At 40.3% G+C, this 25,989-nt stretch overlaps 1 protein-coding gene across 2 annotated transcripts in view; it reads left to right on the forward strand.

Annotated features, from left to right (window-relative positions):
* Nucleotides 1–25,989, forward strand: part of F13a1 (coagulation factor XIII A chain) — a 217,020-nt gene that overhangs the window by 13,847 nt on the left and 177,184 nt on the right. For both annotated transcript variants that reach the window (XM_008831654.2, XM_017797775.1), the window contains exon 3: nt 5,372–5,560. In XM_008831654.2, coding sequence (XP_008829876.1) covers nt 5,372–5,560 — 189 coding nt within the window. The remainder of the gene's footprint in view (nt 1–5,371; nt 5,561–25,989) is intronic.

Below are 25,989 nucleotides of genomic sequence, written 5' to 3' on the forward strand. Positions count from 1 at the left end.
TATATGTTATGGGTCTGTTTAAACTGTTGATCTCTTCTTGGTTTAACTTTGGTGGTTCCCATGGTTTCAGATATCCATTTCTTTTAGATTTTCAAATTTAGTAGCATATAAGTTTTTGAAATATTCCCTTATAATGGTCTGGATCTTTGGGTATCTGTTGTGATGTTTCCCCTTTCATCTCTGATTTTGTTGATTTGGATTTGCTCTTATTTTCTTTTGGTTAACTGGGCTAAGGGTCTGTCTATCTTGTTTAGCTTTTCAAAGAATCAGCTCTTAGATTCATTGACTCTTTATATTGTTTTCTTAGGTTTTATTTCATTAGTTTCTGCTCTGATTTTTGTTATTTCTTCTCTTCTGCTGGGTTTGGGTTTCATTTGTTCTTGCCTTTCCAGTGTCTTGAGTTGCAGTGTTAAGTCATTTATTTGGGCTCTTTCTAATTTTTTAATGTAGGCACTTAGCGCTATAAACTTCCCTCTTAGGACTGCTTTTAATGTTTCCCACAGTTTGTGTTGTGTTGTATTGTCCTTTTCGTTGAATTCTGGCAATTCTTTTCTTTCTTAATTTCCTCCTTTGACCCACTCATTGATTAGGAGTGTGTTGTTCAATCGCCACGATTTCATGTGGTGCTTAGGGTTTTGTCCAGTGTTGATTTTGAGCTTTACTGCAATTGTGGTCCAATAGACTGCATGGAATTATTTAAATTTTTTTATATTTGTTGAGGTTTGTTTTGAGGCCCAGTGTGTGGTCAGTTTTTGAAAGAGTTCCATGGGGTGCTGAGTAGAAAGTGTATTCTTTGTTGCTTGGGTGGAATATTCGAAAGATATCTTTGAGGTCCATTTGATGTATAGTATGATTTAATTCCAGATGTCTCTCTGTTTATTCTTTGTCCAGGCAACCTATCTAATGGAGACAGTGGGGTATTAAAGTCCCCCACTGTTACTGAGTTGGGGTTAATCTGTGTCTTAAGGTCCTGTAGTGCTGTTTTTATAAATTTAGGTGCACCAGAGTTTTGTGCATATATGTTAAGGATTTTAATATCTTCTTGGTTAACTGTTCCTTTGATCAGAATGAAGCGACCCTCCTTGTCTCTTCTAATTAGTTTTACTTTGAAGTCTATTTTGTCAGATATTAGAATTGCAACCCCTGCTTGTTTCTTAGTGCCATTTGCTTGGAGTATTCTTTTCCATCCTTTTACCTTAGGATAAGGTAGCTCATTTATTTGGGCTCTTCAGGTAGTACCATGACAGACCCTTGGATACAGCACTTGGTCTAGTTTCTCATTTGCTCCCCACAGCAGCTCCACTTTGCAGATGTGGAAAGAGAGACCAAGGAAACTTGTCTCTGGCCAAAAAGACAATGTGTGGTAAAACTGAGGTTTGGGTCAAGGCGGTTTGGCTCCAAATCCCATTTTTTTACTATTGTGCTCTTAAAAGTAAGAAAACAGGGCCTGGAGAGATGGCTCAGTGGTTAAGAACACTGACTGTGCTTGCAGAAGACCCGGGTTTGAATCCCAGAACCCATATGGCAGCTAACAACTGTCTGTAACCCCAGTTTCAGGGGATCCGAAAGCCTCTTCTATCCTCCACAAGCATTGCACGACATGGGTGCTCTTACCTACACACAGGCAATACATGCATATACATAAAATTAAAAAAATAAATAAATAAAATATTTTTTAAAAGTAAGAAAAAAGCAATTCAGAGTTTCAATAACTTTTTTAAAAATAAGGGTTTTATTATATTTTTAATTATGTATATATGTGGTATAAAGGAGTTGGCTTATGAGTACAGGTACCTGTGGAGACCAGAAGAATCCCCTGGAGTGACAGGTGGTTGTGAGCCTCCTGATGTAAATGCTGGAAACCCAGGTCCCCTGCAAGCTCAATGAGGACTCTTCACTGCTGAGTCATCTCTCCAGCCCCCTCAATAACTTTTCTGAGGTTGCAGAGTTAAAGAGCAGTAAGGCATCTCCAAATGTCTTCTGCCCAATACTAGCCTCTGAAAAGAAGCTTTGGCATTGCTCTTTAAACATGGAGACCACAGCCTTCTAGGAGCTTTGCCATGTACATCAGTGATGCTGTATCAAAGATCTTGGGTTGCCTTCCGTAAGGTCAGGATCTCCCGAACCTCTGACCTCTGTCTTCCAGTACCTACCAATATCACTCAGAACTAGCACTGCACTCTATAAGGCTGGGCTGACCTTACCCAGATTCCCTAGATCTTAACCAGATTCTCCAGGCTGGGGCATATCATGGGAATCCAGGTGAATCTTCCTCTCCAGCTTTGTTTGTCCCTCCAGGTAAAGCTGCTTGGTAAGGCACGGAATTAGAGCTAATAAGTGTACTTTCAGGGGCAACTGATCATGGGGGGAATAGCAGTTGAGGAGGCAAATTTGGATGCATGCATTTATTCCCTACAAGGAAATTAAACTCATCACCATCCTGAACCCAGGATTGGGCAAGAGCTTCCTAACTGATTTTCCAGACTTCCAGACTGACACTATCCCAACCCTTCTACTCTGTCCCCAGAAACACTTTAAACTTACATTTATAAATTTAATTATGCCAGTTTACTCTTTGGAATTCTTACCGGCTCCTCAGTGCAAAATTCAAACCCCTGAACGTGGTTGATAAAGCTTGTGAGAACGTCCAGCCTGAGTGTCTAATGTGCTTCCCCACCCATTCCAGCTATTCAACCATTTTCCAGTTATTTTGGAAAAAAATTTATTTATTTATTTATTTATTTATTTATATGCATATGAGTGTTTTGCCTGCACGTATGTAAGTGTATCACGTGCATGCAGCAGCCCCAGAGGCCAGAATAGGGCATTGGATCCCCTGGAACTGGAATTATAGCTACTATGTAGGTGCTGAAAGCTGAACTGAGCATCAGGTGCTATTAACTGCTGAGCCATCTTTCTAGCCCTCAGTCTCCAGCTTCTCAAGTCATCATGTACCTTCTTGTCTCATCCATCCTCCTCTCTGCCTGAAGCCTTCTTCCACATCTGTCCTAGTTAGTATTCTGTCAACCTGACACTGCTTAGCATCACCTGAAAAAGGAGCAATTGAATAATTGTCTTTATCAGGCTGTTCTGTGGGAATGTCTGTGAAGGATTGTTGTTACTGTCTTTACTGATGTATGAGGGCCCATCCAATGGAAGGCAGTGCCATTTCCTAGGTAGATAGTCCTGGACTGTAGAAGAAAGCTAGCTAAGGGTGAACCATGAGCAGGCCAGAGAGCAAGCCAGTAAGAAGCCTTCCTCCATGGCTTCTGCTTCAGGTTCCTGCTTGAGCTCCTGTCTTGACTTCCCTCAATGGTGAACTGTGACCTGGAGGTAGAAGCTGAATAAAATAAACTCTTTCCTTCCTATGCTGCTTTTGGACAGACTTTTATCACAACAACAGAAAGTAAGCTAGAACTCTGTCTTTCTTCCCATATGAGAAATTTGTCCCTCTTTTGACCACTATTTATACCGTACTTCTAGAAACTTCTTTAACCCTCATGTGAGTTGAGGTCTGTTTGCACATCCCCATTAAATGCACTATATCTCTTTTAGTACATATCATCATCATTTCATGCCCTTTTAGTATTTACTACTGTGTATTACTTAGCTTGCAGATGGCAATTGCCTAATCAATTCTGGTATTTGTGTCTTGGGTGGCAATGCAAAAGAGCAAACTATATAAATCCTACACTAGAGAATAGTAAATGTATTGAATGCACATTTAGGGTCCAAAATTATTGTAAGAGCATGGAACAATGAGCCAGTTCCACGAGTAGAAATTTAATATGAATGCATGTCAGGCCTGAAAACCTGAGCTACAAAAAAGAAAATGCATAAGTAAATATAGCCAAATGGCTACAAGTGACAGATTCACAGGTGCCTAGACTGAATTTTAATCTACTATTGATAGAAATGACATCAGAGTATGCCTTAAGGTTTTGCTTCAGGCGATGCTTAATGTCAATCCATACATAGTAAGATATTGGTGCCCAAGACACTAACAATACCCAGAGCAGAAGGAACCAAAACATCCTTTTTATTTTAAAAGATGTAATGGTCTCATTGAAGTTAATTGGAAAAACCACAACCAGAGTAAAGTACTTCAGTCTTTGGAAAGCTCTTCAAGAGACAAATTGATAAAATGAAATATATTACAAAACAGAGATGGATAAAACTTCTGGAAGTGATTTCTTAAAGAACAGTTAAAGAAGCGGAGACTGTTTAACTTGGACGATGTTTAAGAGTGGACCTTGAGCTGTAGAGATGGCTTAGTGGTTAAGAGCACTGGCTGTTCTTGCAGAGGACCCAGGTTCAGTTCCCAGCACCCACATGGTGGCTAACAACGTCTCCACAGGGTCCCTGTGGAATTCCAAATGAATGTACAGAAATCATTCTCCCCACTCAGTCTCCTAAACTGCAGTGTAGACCTTTCTATAAATGATTTGGGGCACAAGGTAACTGGGATAGGGCAGGAGGCAAGCTCACTTCTCTTCAGGGCTAGCCTGTGTCAGATTCTTTCATACGTGTAATCTAATGTTACAATCATATGCCATTTCTGTATAATGTTGTATCACAACAAATGTTGGTACCTTTATTTTACTACAAAGGAATGAGTGTATGTAATCTACGACAAACTAGAAGACTAGATGTATACTGATTCCAAAAGACAGGAAAACTCTGGAAATTTTGGCCTTACACAGAAAAGAGTTTGATATCCACATGGCTCATTTAGGAGCTAGGGAAATGTGAGGCTGGTTCTGCCCGTGTCTGTGGAAGTGGTCACACTTATACCGTAGAAACACTACTTTCCTGTCTACAGAACTGTTCCCTCCCTTCTTGCCTTTGAGGAATGGGATCTACTTTTAGAATTACAATAAGGAGACATTTGACCCTTCCTGGGGTAGGAGGAAAATTTTGGATTAATGGCCAGTTTCATCCCTTTGAGGCTTTGTCAGATCTTTTTCCTCCCTTTTGAGAGTTGGGAAAATTAAAGAGGCGGTGTCACACAGGGAGGAATAGTCATGATGGGAAGAGTCACATAACCAAACAGCATGAGCTGGGGAATGTGAAGACTTGAACTCTGGCCCTCGCTTCTCTGTGTCTAGATCTATAAACTGGGCATCTGTCTCTCCCAAAGTGAAGGTTCTGTGATCTGAAATGAGCTCTCAGGTAAGCAAAGCTTTAAAAACAATCTCTCTTCCAAAGCAAGAAAGCTACAAGGGACCGACTCTCAAATCTGTTGTCCCCCTCCTTTCCACTGTACAGCCAATCAGTAGACATTCTTTTGGGAAAATAACCTTGATTTTTGAGTTCGTGTTGAAATGAAACTTGCTTAATGGTTTCCTTCTATTGTTTTCTGCATGTACAGATTACCTGAATGTTGTATCTGTTCACCTGTTCAAGCAGAGATGGGACAGCAACAAGATCGATCACCACACAGACAAGTATGATAACAACAAGTTGATTGTCCGCAGGGGGCAGCCTTTCTACATCCAGATTGACTTCGATCGTCCATATGATCCCAGGAGGGATCTCTTCAGAGTGGAATATGTCATTGGTGAGTGTCATGCGCCTTAGCCATAATACGTTGGCTCACATTGCAGAAAGGGGTGGGCACTGGTATGGTTACACTGTTTCCTAGCACCATATTTAACATTTTCTGGAGCAATTAAACCATCCAAACATCAATAATTTGAAAATCTAGTAAAGTCATCGTGATCAGTATGACTATTATTTAACTTAATGATTTTTTTCCTCAAACATATGTTTTTGACATCCTATAGTTGTGCCTTGTAATATGTTAGTGACAATTTGTTTCATGGCGTGAAATATTTAAAGCAAACCTTAGCATCTGATCACTACACCTGAGTATCCCAAATTTTGTTCCACACTGAGGTCATCACTGATGGTCCAAAGAAATAAATGGTCTGATAAAATTCACTCACCACTTTGTATTCTAATCTCTTGAAGACTAATGGTGCACATTAGCTTCAAAGGTTCTGGTAAGTTCCACTTATCTTTGCCTGGCTCATAGCTTCTCCAACTGACTCTGGAGCTCTTTTACAAAGTTACTTACATTTAACATACTTTAGTAAACATTCTCTAAGAATTCATGAAAGTATCAAAGAAAAACAGGCACAGAAAATCAAAGGTACTCTCGCTGAGGAAATGTGTCCACATAATCACTCAGCTGTCAAGTCAATCACTATTGAAAGTTACATAATAAAAATTGGTAGTTATTTTCAGAAAGAGTTCAAGTAATACAAAAGAAGGAAGTTTTTCAATTATAATAAAGATTATTTACTCCCAAAACAGCAACTTAAATGCGAAAGAGTTAACAAATGTAGTTGTAATAAGAAATTAAACAGAAATTCCTGCTATCACCGTCTGTTTATTAAAGAACAAAAGCAAAGAGTTATCTTCTATAAACATGTGGAAATAAGAGACAAAATGGCAACAAAGTCACAGGAGAAAAGCACAGTGTTACAACTTCATAAGATGGCTAGGTAGGAAGTAAAATTTTTTAAAGTAGTGTTTTATCTCCTCTAGCATTAAGCACCTAGAAACAGAAATAAGAAAAGTGTTTCATATATAATACTGATCACAGTTATGGAAGATCAAACTAAATCTTAAAAAGACAAGATATAAATTCTATATAAACCAGCCATTAAATCTTATAAAAGACACAAGGACTCAATGAAAAAGCCAAACATGTTCTTAGAGAGGAAATTTCAATATGTATTTTTAATACTTTTTCAAGATAGATGTTGATCAAGAGGTACAATATCCCAGTTAAACAGAAGGATAAGTTTTATGACCAACTGTGTATCATAGTGGCAATAGCTAATGGTTATATATTACAGGTTTTGGACTCCTAAGAGGAGAGAGGAGAGAGACAGACAGACAGAGAGAGAGAGGATATATCACAGACAGGATATTACTATGCAATACAAGTTAGCCTCAAAATCATTACGTTGTCCACACTAGTTTTGAACTTGGAATCTTCCTGTGCCAACTTCCTAAATGCTGAGAATAGAGCCATGGTTTACCACGATCAGCTTAAAACAGTAGAAACCACAAAAGGAATGATAAGTGTGTGAAATGGAGAGTATAAGTACTTAATTTAATAACTCTACAAAGTACATATATATCATAACATCACGTTACATTCCATAAATGCATGCTTTGTTAGTTCTGAAAAGTCTCCAAATACTAGCACATAAATCTAATCTATTGCAAGCTACAAATACATTTTGGCATTTTGAGGGTTCTTGGTTATGGTTTTTATTTTGAATTGGATACAATATTCTTAAGGTTCATTTGAAAGAGTAATTATCTGATGATAATAAAAAAGTGCTAAGTAACAGCATATTTTTAATTAGGGAAAACCATCAGAACATATTATAAAAATAATCAATAGAAAAACCAGAAAAAGTCTTCAAAATGCAAGGGAAATTAATGTAATTATAGATTCCTTGAAGATAAGTATGTGTGGTTAATGTTTGCCATTTGCTTCTTAAATAATTATAGAACAATTGGTTCTCCAACTGGAAGAAAAATTTAAAACTGTCCCTCATGTTATATACAGCAATAAATCTCAGATAGAATAGATACAAAACATTAAAATCTTACAAGATAATTTTGTGAGAAAATGTAACAAACTAAGATAAAATTGTAATTGTAAAACAATAAAGAAAACGAAATCTACAGAAACACATCAAAAATACCAAGCAGGCCATATATATGACCGAATGACTAAGTATGAATAGATGAACCAAAAAAACAAAGTAAAATAATGAACAGAAAATAGACATGGGATGTTATACAAAATACCATTCATAAATAAAGTGTTAACAAAGGACAAAATCCACAGTCTTTTCTGAATTGACCACGTGAGGATGAGCAACAGAGACACACAGAGATGTGCGTGGCCATTAGCAAAGAGGAAGTCCAAATGGACTCCAGTCATACAAAAGTGCGCTGAGGTTGAGTAGGAGACAGAAAAGCGACTCAAAATACTCTTCAGCAGATGATCAGCATTTAGAAAAAGTAACATCATTTGCTAACCTATATGCCGACAAAAATGGCATATAAGTGTGCAACTTTATAATCTTTTTGAGAAACAATTTGGCAATATTTATTAATAATAAAAGTTCATTTGTTCTGATCTAGTAATGTCGATTCTAGGTACCTGTACCAGAGATTTAAAATCCAATTTCTAAAGATAGGTATTGTTGATCATAGCATTTTTAATAGAAAAACTCATATCTCAATAGTTGAATATGTTGTTAAATATTTGTAGCATGGACAGGCATTTTTAAGAAGAATGAACTAAATCTATGCACGATGACTTCCAAAAAGGTATTGAATTAGAAGACAATATAGAAAAGTAATATACAGTCATTTCTCTAATCCATGGGAGAAATGTTCCAGAGCCCTCACTGAATGGTGAGTTACAGATAGTTCTGGGCTATATGGCAACTATGTACTTACTCTATACATATCTATGATAAAATTTTATTCATTAATTAGGTTTAATGAGAAACAACAATCATAATCAAATAGAACAATCACCAAAATATCCTTTTGTGAATATGATCTGCTCTTCTCCACTCTCAAAACATCTTATTATGTTGTAGTCACCTTCTTCTGGTGGCATTAATGATGCCAATTTGGCAAGAGGAAGTGAGGTGAATGACGTAAGCATTATGACACAGCATTGAGCTGCTGTGTAAGTGTTATCTGATCCTAAGCAACGGATACTATATGAGAGTGATAACTGACAGGACAGCTAAGTGACTAAGGGGCAGGTAACATATACAGTGTGGCTACACTGGAAAAAGGAATGATTCACATTGTGGGTGTAAAGGAGTAGAAAGGCATGGCATTTTGGCACTCTGCTCAGAATGGCACATAACTAAAAACTTATGAATTATGAGGCTGAAGAGATGGCTCAGAGTTTAAGAGCACTGGGTGCTCTTGCAGAGAACCCAGGTTCAGTTCCAGTACCCACACAGTGGCTAAAAACCATTGGTAACTCCAGCTCCAGGGGTCATGATGCCCTCTTCTGACCTCCGTGGGCATTAAGCAACACAGGTGCACTTACATACATGCAAGCAATATACTCCTACACATAAAATAAAAAAATAAAATAAAAAGAATAAAAAATAAAGTGTGTTTCAAAACTTAGGAGTTATTACTTCTGGGATTTTTCCATTTTCAGACTGAGGTTGGTGGAGCCTAACTGAGGCTGTTGAAAGTGAAAATGCAGATAAAGAAGGGCATGTATAAATGCACACATGAACTTTGTGGGAGCGTAGTCAAAGGGAAAATGAACCAAAGAGGAAAACAGCTACGAAGGACAAAAGGCAAGCATGATATGACTGACACATGCAAAACTCTTACTATGTGGGACTACAAAGAACTTATACTAAAAATAAAAGCTTCCTTAGGAAGAAAACCTTTGACCTCTGAATACTTGAGAAATACAGTTCATGCGTACTTTCATTTACAAGTGTAAATTGATGTACAAATGTGGGGAAAGCAATTGGCTGAAGCCAGAATAGAAGTGGGAAAGAAGAAATCAGAAAGTCAGAAAAACAACACCTGCGTGATACCTGGGGTCCCGCAAAGACCTGACTGCCTTCCCAATTGCGAGAGGAGAGAGAGCTAAGTGATTACTGCCATATGTTAAGCAAAATGAAATAATTATAATTCAGTTGTCTTTGGTGTAGACTGGTGTCTACATATATTAATTCTTTTAAACAGTGACTAGTCCAGGTGAGAGAAGAATGCGCAGTTAATATTGTTAATGGTATTTTAAAATCTGAAGATTTGTTTTTATTTCCCACCCAAGTGATTTTCTCTTTCCTTTGTGCATATGTGATAGTGTGTTCCTTCATTCAGGCACAAGGTCTAAACTTGGTCAAAATGCCCTCAACACATTTATAATGAAACAATCACTCTTGTATGCTATGCATGTTGGCTAATGCTCACTCAAAGTTCTGTCCATACTTCTGAATTTAGATCACCCTCTTTTTAACCAAATGTTTAAGACAGTGAGAAGTGGATACAGAGGGTTAGAGAGATGGGTAATCAATTAAGAGCAGTTCCTAGCACCAAGGTTGGGGGGTTCACAACCACCTATAATTCCAGCTCTAGGGGACCCAGTTCCTTTTCCTCTCAGGGCACCTGCACTCAAGTGTATACCCCCCCGACATACACACATACACATAATTAAAAATGATAAAAACAAATCTAAAACAAGTAAGCTTGATAGTTCGACCAGGCTCCAGAGGATGGACACACACCCAAGAATATTTGTAGAACATGGATTAGATTCCATAAGCCTTTAAAAGATATTTATAAAGAACATAGAGTTGAGGGGGTAACAAGGTGGTGGCGGCAACGGGGGATGGTTCTGACTATAATCAAAATACATTGTATGACATTCTCAATGATCGCTAAAAGTATTTAGAAATAAAAACAAAATGGAAAGTGGCTAAGGATGCTTTGACCTAGAACTGAACTTGTCTTCACTCTAGGACCTTTTCCCCAAGGTCTGTTTAGTCATGAGACCAGAAAGAATGGTAAGGTGACGTCTTAGACTGAATTCAAAAAGTGCACTCTGGGAAAGGATATTTGTATGCATACCTTCCTGAGGGTGCTCTCAGGATCATCATCTGTGAAGGAGTGAAGGGCTCATTTGGGGACAGAAGGAAGAGTCAAAGAGCAAGGCAACAGGAACCTCAGTGGACCCCAAAGTGAGCCCTGGAACTGGACCATGCCTTCTGAGTCCACTGCAGGCATGGATGTGGGCCCTTTATCTCTGTGTATGGAACCCTAGTTCCAGGCTTCCCTTACAGAAGGCTGTCATATTAACTCAGTTGGTTTCCTGTGTCTACCAGCAAGGCTCTAAGAGTGGCTCGCTGCTGGAGAGCTGTCAGCCTCTACACCCTTAGCAAGAGAGCGTTCTGGGCAGCATACCACAGCATTCACTACAGTGAACACTGGAAGTCCTTAAAAAACAATAAAATAGTATTGATTTTGTTTCCTAGGTATAAAGGGAGAAAAAAAAACAGCTCATCTTACTTTTAGGACAAAAATCTATATATTTTAACCAGCATATATTCTAAATCTTTCTCAGAGTCTAAAAAGTACATTTTCAGCATTAGTTGGTGCTCCAACATGACCCTTATGGGTATTTTTACAGTAGTGATTTTTCAAAGTCTAAATTTATTATAAATGTAAAAAAAGAAAATAAAATCCACATTACTTTACTGTTTAGAACTTGAGAAATCATGCACACTTAAAATAGGTACGGGGAATTTTTCTCCACTGGTTTCCTTCCTGTATCTCCTGTTGTTCAGAAAGCAACAGTACCATCACAGCAACAGTACTAAGACTTGGGGGTGACAAAGAGAGGACAAAGGAGGGGGAAGGACAGAGAGAGGAAGAGAGAGAGAAATAGAGAGGGAGGAAAAGAACACTACTGAGTACTTATTGGCCTCAGAACTAATCCTCTTAAAGGCAGTACTTGTTTCAATGGGATTGAATAAAGCCACAGAAATTAGATTTAAATGTATTTGAAATTAGATTTAAATGTAATGTAATGAAAAAAGACAAGTATCAAATATGAACTAGAAATAAAAAGGTAAACACACACACACACACACACACACACACTCGTACATGTCAATATCAGGAAACCCAGAATATGAAAAAAAATCTGACTTGAAGGAACAGAAAAAAAATAATACTTTCTTCACAAAGAGAAAGGGGAAGGGAGAAAGAGGAGATGGGGGGGTGGGGGGAGGGGGAGCATCTGAAACTCCATAGAATATGTATCAACATAGACTATACTCTGGGTCATCCAAATATGCCTGTAAAGTCAAATTAATTCAAGCCATATTCAACACATTGTCTGATCACAATGAGATTAAGTTAGTGATCCATTTCAAAAACACACCTGAAATTTTTCTAAATAGCTCAAAACTAAGTAATATACTACTAAATAATCCAAGAGACTAGGGAGGAGGCAGAGGAGGAGGAGGAGGAGGAGGAGCTCTTTCTTCAGGTTTAGGGGTTGGTGACATGGCTCAGCAGGTAGAGGCACTTGTTGCCAAGGTTGATCACCTAAGCTCCACCCATATGGTATAAGGAGAGAACTGACTCTCTCAAGTTGTCCAGTTGTTTTCTCATGTGCATACACACACACACACACACACACACACACACACACACACAAATGAATAAATGTAAGAAAATGAAATTACAAAAAGCAAAGGCTAGAGAGATGGCTTAGCAGTTCAGAACTCTCGCTGCTCTTACAGAGGATTTGAATTCTATGTCCAGCACCTACATTAGATGGCTCGCAACCATTTGTAACTCCAGCTCCAGGAAATTCAACATCCTCTTCTGGCCTCCAAGCACCTACACGCACATGCACATATCTGCACACAAGTTCAGATAATTAACAACAAAACAAATCTTTTAAAAATAGAGGGTTCAGCAGGATTAGATTTATCACCCAGCAAAGATAAATTGCAGCAGTCCTTTTAAAGAACATAATCACTACTTACAGAATGCCCTTGTTAAAATCACACAAAATAACTTTATGCCTAATTGCTTCCATCTACACTCAGTAGTTTTTGTTACTGTTTTGTTTCCCTGTGACTTTGTGGAGAGATGAGCTGGGATAGGTTAATACTTTGAAGTTTCCCTTTATTTCTGTCCTCAGAACCCAGTTTATGGGATTTATAAGCGATTCTGCCCTCTAACTAGGTCCCTTCCCCCCATTTTGTCCATTTCCCTCACTTCCTCTTTTCTTCCCTTCCTCCCTCTTTTCTTCTTTCTTTCATCCTTTCTCACTTAGGTAAATAAATGTTTAAGTGATTCATTTTTAAATATTTAAGCAAGATGGGCCCAGATGAACCTATGTGTACTGGGTTTTCCAAAGACAGAAAGTGGTCAGGGGGGTTAGGGCATTTCCTCAGGAGAGTGAGGGCATTTCTTCCACCTGAATTTGCAAGCTCCTTTTTGATAACGATATTCATCAGCTGTGGGCGGACACAACTATCTCTGAGCATTATGTGGGAGGTGTTAATGAATTTGAGGAGGTGGGTGTGGCCTCTTCTCTCTTTCCACCGCAGCCTGCAGCTATGATAAATCATGAAAACTGGAGAAGAGTACTAATTATGGCTTCGCTAACCTGAAGCCAGAGCTGTGAAGCTTGGGAACAGCTGGCGGTGTTAATTTGCTGTTACTTTAACATGGGCCCCTCACTTCTCCAGACCCAGCTGAGGGAGAAAAAGACATTCTTTTTAAACTCATTATTAGCACATACTAATGATACAAATTAATGGTTTCTCTGTGGCGTTTGCACAGGTGTGTATGCTGTGGATTGTGAAGAGCTCCTTCAGGCTCTTGCATTTCTTCTCCGCCCCTTCCCACTCGCCAACCGTTCCTCTTCTTTCAAGCCACATTTTTTTTCCCTTTTCTAGCTTCTTTGCATGACAGAACATGACACTGGCCTTTCTGTGTGTGTGGCTTATTTTTCTTAACTTGATGTCCTTCAACTCCACCCAGCTTCCTGCGCATTGTATGATTTCATTCCTCTTTATGGCTGAACAGTACTCCATTGTGTGTATATGCCATATTGTCATCGTCCAGTGACAGGCACCCAGGCTCATTTCACGTCTTACCTACTATGAATAGTGCTGCAATATACATGTATTTGCAAGTTTCTTCGTGGTGTGCTGGCATGGACTCCTTCAGGTACACTTCTGGGAGTGGATAGCTGGATCATATGCTCATTCTACTTTTAATTATTATTTGAACCTGTGTATAGTTTTCTAAAGGGTTTCTTTTTAATCTCCACCCTCACCAACAGTTTATGAGAGTTCATTTTTTTCTTTACATTCTGCCCAACATTTGTTGTTTTGTTTGATTTTTGGGGGGGGAGGGGGTAATGGCCATTTGGACTGAGGTAAGAAAGAGTTATTCTAAGGGAAGAGTTCTTACCCGTCTTCCTTAGCAGCTCTCCTAAGGGGATATTTACCTGGTCAGTCCTTTGAAGCAATGACAGGGTCCCATCAATGAGCAACTTCCTTCTTTCTTGGAGTTCAATTACAGGAGCCCTGGGGGATTAAGCCCAGGACTTCAGAGGCGGCCTTAGCCATTTCTATAATCTCATAGAGATCTCCACAGTTCCACAGTGGCCCCCACAGTCCCACAGTGGCCCACAGAGCTCCACAGTGGCCTCCACAGTCCTATAGTGGCCTCCACAGTCTCACAGTGGCCCTCACAGTCCCACAGTGGACCCCAGAGCCCCACAGTGGCTCCACAGTCCCATGCTTCATATTTTTGGTTATAGCAGAAAGAAGAGGGGAAAGGAAACACCGGAGAGACCTGAAGCTTTTATCAGAAAAACCAGCATTTCCCAGACGTTTCCAGGAGAGCATGCATGCCTCACTTGCTAGTTCATCAGTGAAGGAACCCATGAAGGCATCGCCTTTTCCAGTCATATACTAGTTGTACTAGTTACTCTTAGGTTGCTGTGACAAAAACACCCAAGAGGACAAGTTAAAAGAGGAAAAGTTGATTCAGAAATTCCAGTCCATTATCTTTGCTGCGCTGACCTTGGACCCATGGTGAGACACTGTGTAGAGGAGCAGACTGTTCACTCTGGCAGACAGGAAGCAGAAAGAAAGGAAAAGGACTGGTGTAAGCTTTGAAGGCATGCCCTAATGACCTACTTCCTCCATCCAGGCCCCACCTCCTCAAGTTTCCAGAACCTCCCAAAATATCACCACCATCTTAAGACCAGGTGTTCCACACATGAGCCTGTGGGGGACATTTCAGATTCAAACCACAGCACCAGTGTTTTCAGAGGAGAGCAACAAAGGAGGCCTAAGAATGGATGTAGCATAGGCTAGATTCCCTTCTAGACCAGCCATGCTGTGCACACAGGTGCAGCCCCCCATGACGCAGCACTTAGGTCTGAGGTCTGTCATTTCTGGGTGCAGCCATCACGTGCCCAAACCTCTCCAGAGCTGGGTCTATTGCACATACCCTGTCTTTAGCCCCAGAGTACGTCAAAATATTATTAGCAACACTTCAGTGTCTCCATTTCTCTCATTTCTTGGATGACATTTATCAGAAGTCAACAGAGTATGAGGGCCCGGTATGTTTCAAGGATGGAAATGACATGAAGAGGCCTCATTCATGGTGGCTTGCTCTAGCACGTTATGTGGTTGTGGGGTACCAAGACTGGAGGAGAGAAGCTCAGAGGGCAGGGAATGAAAGCCTTTTGAAGGCTACAGTGGAAGAAATGGAGGAGTGATGGGATTTGAGAAATATTGAAGAGGCAAAATAGACAGGACGACTAATTGATAGTTGTGTGAGGCAAGAGGAAAGAATGAGCCAAGTATAAACCTCAGGTTGTTGGCTCATTTGGGCTGTGATGACAAGACAGCACTTCCAAGTGAGAAAAACCATGCAGAGGATTTGGGAGAGAAAACTGAATGTAGGAAATGGTGTCGATGGTAGTGTCGCCCGCTGATGATTTGCCAGCACTGGGGACGTCAGTGCAAGGTGTTGTGTATTTCCCACTTACTTTTTCAAGTATCTTTCTGGACATCGGCATGATCCTATTTGAACCTGGTGAGTTTGGAGTACTTTTTTTATTAAGCTTTTAAAATTTCATACATTTCCCACTCAAATCCAGACCCCCTCCCCCATCCATGCCTCCCCTTATCACCCCCACTGAACTCTATGCACTCTGCCCTACATGCTGAGTCCTATTCATTCAGGTGTTTGTGCCCAAATGTCCTTCAGTGTAAATGTGTCCAGTGGCGTCTATTCAGCCCATCCAGTGGTTGTATGTAAGTCATACTCTCCTTCACACAGAAACAGTCTCAAATAGTTCTCAATCTAGTGCTGGCCCACCACCTATTTCTCACCTCCCCTTTGGGCCTTTGTTTAAGCTGACTTGAGTCCTGTGCTCGATGCCACCACTACCACAGGCTCACATGAGCAAACCCCCAGTGGCCGGGATATCTCCACCTCCCTGTGTTCATGAACCAACCCTGGCTCTTTCAATCTTTCTACCTCCTCTTCTGAAATGGTCCCTGAGCCGTGAGTGGGTGAGGCTCCACATAGGAGTCCCATCCTAGACTCTACAGTCTCTTATTCTCCAAAACTTGGCCAGTCGTGGCCTTCTATGTGCCTCATACTCTGATGTACATGGAAGCCTCACTAGTGAGAGTTGAGGAGTGCATTAGCCCTCTCTACCCCTTATTCTGCTATTTTCCATGAGCCTTAGTTGTAGAAATTTGACTGTAGATGTGTCACCTAGTACTGGGCATCTCCCAGGTATATATTCTCTGTGTCTGACCAGATGTGCAACTCTGCAGTAGCCTCCATCTGTTGCAAAAAGAAGCTTCTTTGATGAGTGCTGTACAGCATGCTTGTCACTCTAAGGGAGGTTCTCTTCTATCTGGCACTGCATTCCCTGCCAAGCAGCTCCCAGGTATACATATGCATTAATGTTCAGATACTCTATATGCATTTCTCATAGGTCTTCTAGGGCTTCACCTTTCCTTCTAGGTTTCCTACCCCCCCTCCCCTGAGATTCACTCATCTCTACTCTTTTTTCTCCCATCTGGCTTCCCTCCTTCCTCCCTTCCTCCCACCCTAGTCACAGTGTCCCCATTGTCCCCACTTCTCCCAATACCTCCCAACTCCTGCCATCTTTCCTCTCCTGACTTCTTTCCCTCCCCCCATACCATGGTCCCTTGCATGTCCCGCTCTCCTCTCCTCCCTGCCAAGTGCTCCCACTTTTTGAGTTTGGAGTTCTTAAGTGACTTTAAAGTAAACATGTTCAAAGGTGATCTGAGCCTGAAGCTTAAGACTATTGTTTCTGTTGGCAGAAGAAAGTTTGTATAGCATGGTCACCTGGGCAGGCAAGGTCATTTAGAAAAAGTAGATCAGGTAAGCAGTAGACTGGGGGGAAAAAATGCCAAAAATGGCTTTGGAGGAGGAAAACTAGGAAATGGAGCCTTTGAGGAAAGCAAAGACCAAATGATCAGAACAGGAGAAGGAAAATCAGGAGCGTGTACTAAAATTGAGAGCTGAGCACTTTAAGAGGAGAGAATGACCAAGTTTATCAAACATAAGATGATATAGTAAAGCTCAACAGTTAGGGGGACACTGGTTACTTAAGTGAGGAACACTGGTGATAATCCGAAACTAAATGAGGTATGATCTTATAGAGGTATCACATATAGAAAAATGAAATTTCCATGGTAACTAAAGACATATGTGAATCAGTGCTGGAGTGTTTTGATTTTGCATTTCAATAGGATTGAGGGGATTTGAATGTATAGATAGGCAGAGGGAAAGAAGCAGTCAGGGAAGGACACCAAGGATTCAGAGATACACTGAGTGCCCACTGAAGGTGTGAATGCGCTGCTCTCTGCTCCAGCTGCCTCCTGCCATGCCTCTCCAGCTATGACAGACCCTTGGCCCTCTAAAACGGTAAGCTCAAAAAACTCGGAATCTCAGATGTGGTAGAATCATAGGGTACCTTGGCATGTGTGGAAGATTGATTAGAAAGCTATTTCCCTTGTCCTCAGAGGATGCTAGGAAAGTGATTAGGTAGAGTGTAGAAGATTTTAAGTAGAGATATGAAATTGGATACCATTGTGCTGATGACCTCACATTAGTCAAAGCCATAAAGAGGCACAAGAGCTTAGGAAAGCATATGACCATTTATATAACTGTACGGCAGTCCGTTTTCTATTGATAAGACAAAACAACTGAGGCTAATTACTTTATAAGGAAAAGAGACTTATTTAAACCACTGTTTTTGAGGCTAAAAGTCTAACATCAGACTGATTGATGCTCCCGGGAGGGATCCTTGGCTGCATCCCATCATGGCGAATGGCATCACCGAGGAAGCATATGCAAGACGGAGAGGTCATGTGGGGAAACAGAAAGCCAAAGACAGCCAAAAGTCAGGCTCATCTGTTATAACAGCCCATTCTCAAAGAACTAACTCATTGTGCAAGATCAGCATTCATCCCTTCCAATAACCTAATTATTCCCCACTGGGCATCTCTCAAAGGGTCTACCTCATCAATACACCATCACACTGAGGACCAAACTTCTAGCACACACACCTTTGTGGGACACATTCACACCATGTCCAAATCATAGCAATCTGAGAGTCATATCTTTTAGGAAAATATTTCCTGATTTTATTTTCAGAAATTCCAGATAAAATGATCTCTGCAGAGTCCAAGGCAGACAAAAACCCAACGTGGATGGGGGAAATGGGCAAGAAGTCCCAGACCTAGCTGAGGCTCTGTTAGTAATTGATAGATGTTGGGAGAGGGAGAGTTGGTTTTCTTTACTGGTGTGATGGCTAGTAGGTTGACCAGGCTCCAAGGGATGAACCCACAACAAAGAGCACTTAGGAAACACAGATTAGATTCTTGATAGCCCTTTAAATAAGACAAATAATAATCGAAGACATTGTATTAGCTATTTTTCTGTTCCTGTGATAAAAACAACTTATAGAAGGAAGAGTTTTTTGAGCTTACCATTTCAGAAGGCTGAGTCCATCATAGCGGAAGTGGCATGGCAGGAGGCAGCTGGAGGAGACAGCAGAGTGTTCATGTCTTCAAGAACATACAGGAAGCAGAAAGAGAAACTGGAAATGTGAACAAGGCTTACGAATTCTCAAAGCCAGTGATTTGCTTCTTCCAGCAAGACTGCACCTCCTATGGATTTCATGACCCTCCCAAACAGTGCCACCACCTGACCAAGTATTCAAATACTTGAGCCTATGGGGGCTACCTCATTCAAACCACCATACACAAGAAGTCAGGGGAAGTTGTAAGGTGGGATGGGGATGGAGAAGGGGGTCTGAATATGATCAAAATACCTTGTATGAAATTCTAGAATTGGTAAAAAATATTAAAGAAAATTATCTCTCCAGAGAAATTTCCTGCCTCAAATCACACAGACATAAGTCTAAGAGCATGCTGGGTCTGCTACTTTGTGCTTCGTTTTACTGAAAAGAGGATTTTTCAGCATTTGAAGTAACACTTCCATAGCATGTCATTTCAAATAGTTTCTCTTGTAGATTTCTGCATTGACCACCAACACACTCATTTTTAGCATCTGTGTGAAGCAGCTAATTACAGCATCTGAGAAACTGGGACAGTGTTTCCCAGGGTGTTTTCCCTCTGAACACCTGTCACAAGATGCTCCTTGGGAAAAGAAAAAAAGTTCTGTGGTTAAGTGCATTTAGTTCATGCTGTGATTGGTGTCTCTTCTCAGCACACATCAGCGCACCAGGAGCTCCATGTTCCCATGCAGTCAAAACATGAATCTCTTTTGCCTGAATATTTACTGAAATTGTTTTACTACAAACACTGGCCTAGAACAGTTTCATTGTTATAGTGCCCTTTAATAAAATGCAGAACTCACCTTGGGAAATACGGAACTATGGCTAGCTTTTTACCTTGATTCTGAAGAGTGCTCAGAGGGCTGATGCTGCAGCACAAGAGCATTTGAAATTATGTAGATGCTACTCAATCTGATCTGATCCCTTAATGTCGTTTAGTGTGAGTCCATCCACTGGAGTCTGGTTAACCTATCAAGTCCCATTCTTGAAAGAGACTTTCTCTCTTCCTCCCAGGAACCATCAGTTGCCAAAAGTTCCTTAGCTTGGAGTGTGATTTCTTACACACTTCCCCATGTCTATATTGGATTTTTTTGTCTGGTTTGAGGTTGCATGGGACTTGTGTATGCTATAACCATTGCTGTGAGTTCATATGAGTAGCTGACCCACTGTCTGGAAAACTCCATTTCCTTGTGGTCGTCACCACCTCTGGCTCTTACAATCTTTCTGTCCCCTCTTCTCCAATGATACCTGAGCCTTAAGAGGCAAGAGTTTGATATAGGTGTCCTATTCAGCATTTAGCACTCTGCAACCTCTTGTTCTCTGCGCACTGGCCAGTTGAGGGTCTCTGTGTTAACCACCATCTGTTTAAAGAAACTTCTCCGTGAGAGGTAAGAGATGCATTAATCTATGGGCATAACAGTAAGTCATTAGGAGTAAGTGTAATACAATAATTATTTAGTAGAAAACTACTATTAACAGATGTATGCAAACTCAAGAAGATGCAACCCCAGCACAAAATTGTGGAAATGGGCAACAAGCCCCAATCTTAGTTGAAGAACTATTGACAGCTAATTACTGCTGGGTGAGGAAGAGCTGTTCTTTTTAAAGGGAGGTACTCAAGATAGGCTGCTTTGACCCCAATAGATGAACTTGCACTGAAGGATGTCTGAGGACACTAACTTGACATAATAGACCTTAACACAATTGACAGAACGTACGGATTCCAGTAGGGTGGGGGACTATGAGAGGGCACCAGTGGGGAAGGGAGTATAAAGATGACTGAGTTTGATTATGATGTTCTGTATGAAGTACAAAAAAATTTAACAGAAAATTAACAAAAAGGGAAACTATTATTAAGTTTTCCTCTATGTCCTGTGAGCTGTCTAGGCTCAGGTTCCTAAACCTGATATCAATGTCAGGTATGGATCCATCCTATGAACCAGACCTTAAGTTCAATTAGAGAGTGATTTGTTACTTCCATAATATTCATGCCACTATTGCACCAGTGTGTCTATCTTGCAGGACAGTTGTAGTTCTCAGGATTCACAGCTGGGTAAGGTTGATGATTATTAGTTTTTCCTTTCAGTAGCATGCATATCACCTTTCAGCATTATGAAAGCTAGCCAGTAGAGATGAGGCTCTGAAGTCAGGACCAGCTTGATTTCTCCTTATTTGTTCTACAGTTCATATATGTAGTATTTTTGGCAATAGGGTCTTACTGTCAAGTTTTGATAGGTAACCAAGGGCAGAGGTGATGGCCAGTAGTGTCTGGGCATCTATGGGAACTCTGGTCAATAGCTTCAAGAGAGGAAGTCCACTTCCGGCATTGGGATATTATTTTGTTAGCCTATGGTATCTATTACGGGCCATAAACACCTGTTGTAAGGTGACTAACTCATTTTAATCTCTTTTTATAATGTATATGTATAGCCTTTAAGAAGCTTTTATAGTGGTAGGTTTCCATATGGATTTTCTTAAGGCCTTTAATGTTGGTTATCCCTCCCCATACTTCCTCCTCTGCCCTGCCCTTCCATTCCCCACTTCTTTTGACATTTTCTATTTTGGTTTTCTCCTTCCTCCATTTATATCACTATGTTCTTTCCTTCCCCAGAAGCCTCCCCCGACTCCATGGCCATTTATTAGTTTCCTGATTTTTCCAGAGTTTAACACTGAAATATGTATATCTAAGATTTCAAAGCTAGCATCCAGCTATGAGAGAAAACATGGACATTTATCTTTTTGGATCTGGATTGCTTAACTCAGATTGATTGTTTACAATTCCACCCATTTTCCTGTGAATTTCATTTCCTTAAGTGCTGAATAATATTCAGCTATGTATATGTACCACACATTCATTAGCTGTTCATTAGTTGATGAACATTGGGTTATTTCCAATTTCTGGCTATTATGAAAGAAAAACAGCACTGAACATGGATGAACAGGTATTTCTGTGCTAACATATAGGGTCTCTTGAGTATATATTCATTCATATAGTAGATCAATTTCAAGCTTTTTGAGAAATCTTCACATTAATTTCCATAGTGGCTGTACCAGTTTGCAATGCCACTAGCAGTGGATTAAGTGTCCCCCTTTCTCAGAATTTGTCTTTTTTTTTTTTTTTTGGATCTTTGCCATTCTGAATGTGATACGAAGTCTCAAAGTGGTTTTAATCTGCATTCCCCTGTTGACTAAAGATATTGAACTTTTTCTAAAGTATTTCTCAGCCTTTTAAGTTTCGTCTTTAGCAAGCTCCTTATTCAGCTCCTTTCTCTACTTTTTACCTGGGTTGTTTGTTTTACTGATGTTTAGTTTTTTTTAGTTCTCTGTATATTCTAGAAACTAACCCTCTGTTAGATGTACAGTTGGTGAAGATTTTTTCCTGTTTTGTAGCTTACCTCTTTGCTCAAATGATGGTGTCCTTTGATGAACAGAAGCTTTTTAGTTTCACATCATCAGTTATTGGATTTAATGACTGAGCTATCAGAGTCATGTTCAGACCTTTCCTGTGTCTATAAGTGCCAATGTTGTGCCTATTTTGTTCTTTGTCTAATTCATGGTATAAGGTCTTATGTTGAGGTCCTTGATCTATCTGGAGTTGAGTTTTGTGCATGGTGAGAGATGAGGACCTAGTTTCATTCTACATGCCACTATCCAATTTGATCAGCATCATTTGTTGAAAATCCCGTCTTTTCTACATTGTGTACTTGTGGCTCCTTTATCAAAACTCAGGTGGCTGTAAAAGTGCTTGGATTTAAATCTTTTTTCTCAATTCTATTCCACCAATCAATGTGTCTCTTTTTATTCCAGTGCCGTTCTGTTTTTATTATCATAGCTCTGTAGTGTAATTTGAGAGCAGGATGGTAATGTTTCCAGCAGTTCTTTTATTGTTCAGGATTATTTTGGTTAATCCTTGGTTTTTGGTGTTTCCAACTGAAATTTGAAATGGATTTTTTCAATTTCTAGAGAGAATTGTGTGGAATTTTAATGGGTATTACATTGAATTTGTAGAATGCTTTTGGTAGGGTGGTCATTTTCACAATAGTAATGCAACCAATCTATGAACATGGGCGATCTTTACATCTTCTGATACCTTCTTCAATGTCTTGAAATTTTTATTATATAAGTCCTTCACTTCCTTGGTTAGACTTATTCCAAGATATTTTATAGATTTGAGGCTATCATGAATGAGATAGTTTTCTGGATTTCTTCCCCAGTATGTTTGTTGTTAGTATATAGGCAGGTTACTGGTTTGGGTTTTTTAAATTTATATTTGGTTACTTTGCTGAATGTATTTATCACCTTTAGGAGTTTTCTGGTATCATCTTCAGGGTCTTTTATATACATATATGATATTCTCTATTCTCTTTCCTCCACTATCATTTTTCCTCTTTCCCCTATGCTTTTTATTTGAGTTCCTGAGTTTTTTATTTCAAGTTTTAGTTCAGATTGACTGTTTTTCAAAGACTCTATTTCATTCAACTGTTTGTGATTTTGTGGTATTCATTTAGTTTTTTATTCATATCCTCTTTGAGTTCCTTGAACTTATTTATATCTGCTATTTTGAAATCATTGTCTAGTGAATGCACTAGGTTGCCATTCTCAAGCAATATTAAGATGAGGTTGTTAGTTTCTGTAGAAGCCGTAGTATCTTGGTTATTCATGTTATTTGTGGTGTTTTATAAGGCCTAGGCATCTGGACTTACATGGTGATGTTTCTTGGTTATGGATAAGGGCTACTGTCCTTGCTGAATGTTTGTTGTATCTGTGTTTGCTGTTTCAGACAATGGCCCAGCTGAGTAGTGCTTGGTGTTCACTTTTGAGACCACTTTATGTTGATATGCAAATGGGGTGAAAAGAAGTGATCTCAGGTCAGCTACCGACAGGTGCAACTTTTGAGTTGCAATTCCAGGACTGACAGCACAGGGTCCTAGGTCAACAGTGTTGGATGGGGACTGCTAGTTGAACAGGTTGGCTGATGAATTAGGGTGGAAGCTCACAGGTCTGGGACACACAGAGCTCAAATGGTAGGGTGCTGACAGGTCTCAGGTACAGAATCTCAGTACCGCAAGTCTGGGGCAGGGAAGGATCCCAGAGATCCAGGCTGAGCTGAGAGCTGAGATGATGGAGGGTGACTTACCCTGACAAGACTGGAGAGGTGCACAGATCCAGGATGGAATCTAGACTGAGGACTAAAATTTATAGTCCTGGACTCTCTATCTGAGACTCCCTGAACCCTGCCATCTTAACTCTAGGCCTTCCTCAAGTCATGGGGATTCTATCTCATCCCACATCTGTGCACATCTCCAGTCTTAGCAAGGTGAGTCATCCTCCACCATCTCAGCTCTCAACCCAACCTAGGTCTCCAGAATCCTTCCCCTACTCAGACTTGTGGTCCTAAGCTCCATCCCTGAGACTCCCTAGTGCCCTGCCATCTTAGTACTTAGATTTCCTTAGGTCACATGGATCCTATCCCTTCCTGGATCTGCACACCTCTCCAGTCTTGGCAGTGTGAGTCAAAACTGATTTTCAAATGTTCTTTTTGTGTTTACCTTCTTATTTTCCATACTTTTACCTTAAAGTTCATCTTTTCTTGGGTATGCTTGGTGAACTCTTATGGAACAGTTTGCATGACCAAACATCAGTTTGGGATCAGACCAGTAAGTTGCTTGCTCCCCTTTGGAGGGTCCCATAGTCAGGGGACAGTATGAACAGTAAGATGTTTGGCTCCTTGCCTTTGGAGGGTCTCACAGTTAGGAAGACAGTCTGTGTAGTAGAGATTCAATTCAGTGCCAGCTTCTTGGACTAGCTACCTGGAAGCATCTTGGAGAGAGAGTGACTGACTGAGCATAGCTCAGGGAATCTGCCAGGAAGTGGTTTTTAAGATGGGCCTCAAAGGATGGTAGCAGTTCCCAGTGCCAGCAGAGTAGAGAAGGTATCAATTCTAAAACAAAGACAGAGAAGTCAGTAGAGTGTAAAAACTTGGAACAGGTTATTTTGTGCAATTTGCTAAGAAGTTTAGATGCTGTTTTATAAATAGCCAAAAGCTTCTATAGAATAGTTTTTAATAAACTGTTAGGGAGATCTAAAATCAGGCATGAAATCCTAATCCTGTAATTCCAGCACTCAGGAAGCTGAGGCAGTTGGACTGCTACATGTTTGAAGCCAGCCTGAACTAGAATGAGATCCAGTCTAAAAGAAAAAGAAGATCTGAATATTTTCTGAATTTTTCACCTATGATTGCTATGAGAGAAAACTGGAGGACTAAGAAAGTTGACAGGGACAGTTAGTGTGAGAGTTGGGGGAAACTCCCCCTGACTGATGACATAATAAACGTGGGTGCTGAGAACCAAACTGGGAATCCTCTGTAAGAGCAGCAAGTGCTATTAACCCCTGAGTCCCCTTTTCAGCCCCAACATGTTGAAGCATAAAAGTTCAATTTCATAGAAACAGAGAGTAGAAAGGTGGTTACAAGAGGCTAAAGACTGGGGACTGAGGGGAGGAAAGGGAAGAGGTTGACCAGAACACACAGTTCCTGTTAGATGGGAGGAATAGGGTGTGGTGACTACAGTTACTAATAATAACCCACATGTCTCAAAAAATGCCAAAACAGGGGCCTAAAGAAATGGCCCAACAGGGAAGAACACTTGTTGCTTTTGTGAAGGACCCCAGTTTGATTCCAAGCACCTACGTGGCAGCTGACAACCATCCATAACACCAGGTAAAAGGGATCTGATGCCTTTTTCTGGCCTCCACAGGCATTGCACAACATGGGTATACATGTAGGCAAAACCCTCAAGCACATAAAAATAAATCAATAAGTAAATTTTAAATGCTAAAACAGTAGGTCTTTGATGTTATCACCACAAAAAGCAGTAAGGGTGAGGTGGGAGCTATGTTAATTGGCTTGATTGACTCTTCCTATGCTACACACATACGTGAAAACTTCACACTATGCCCCTAATTCTACACAGTTGTCATTTGTCAATTAAAGAGAAATTCACACACAAAGAAGAAAACACTTTCAAAAGACAAACAGAAGGCTACTGTCCTGGCATCTTTTCTCTCTTGGTGGCAAAGACAAGAATCCCTGAGCCTCCAAACAAGAATACCAATGTCCATGCAACATTCATGCTGACAGGTTAATTAGTCTGAGTAGGAGCCCTGACAACCCACAGGCCAAATTCTGTCTGGAATTATTGGCCCCACAGTTATAGCTGGACTGATGTGGTCTGTTTGATGTCAAAGTAGAAGGAACAGGTGTCCACATCCTGGTGCCAGAGGCCTCACTGCAG

The sequence above is a fragment of the Nannospalax galili genome, unplaced genomic scaffold (genome assembly GCF_000622305.1).
Source record: "Nannospalax galili isolate Female #2095 unplaced genomic scaffold, S.galili_v1.0 scaffold72, whole genome shotgun sequence".
NCBI classification, from domain to species: Eukaryota; Metazoa; Chordata; class Mammalia; order Rodentia; family Spalacidae; genus Nannospalax; species Nannospalax galili.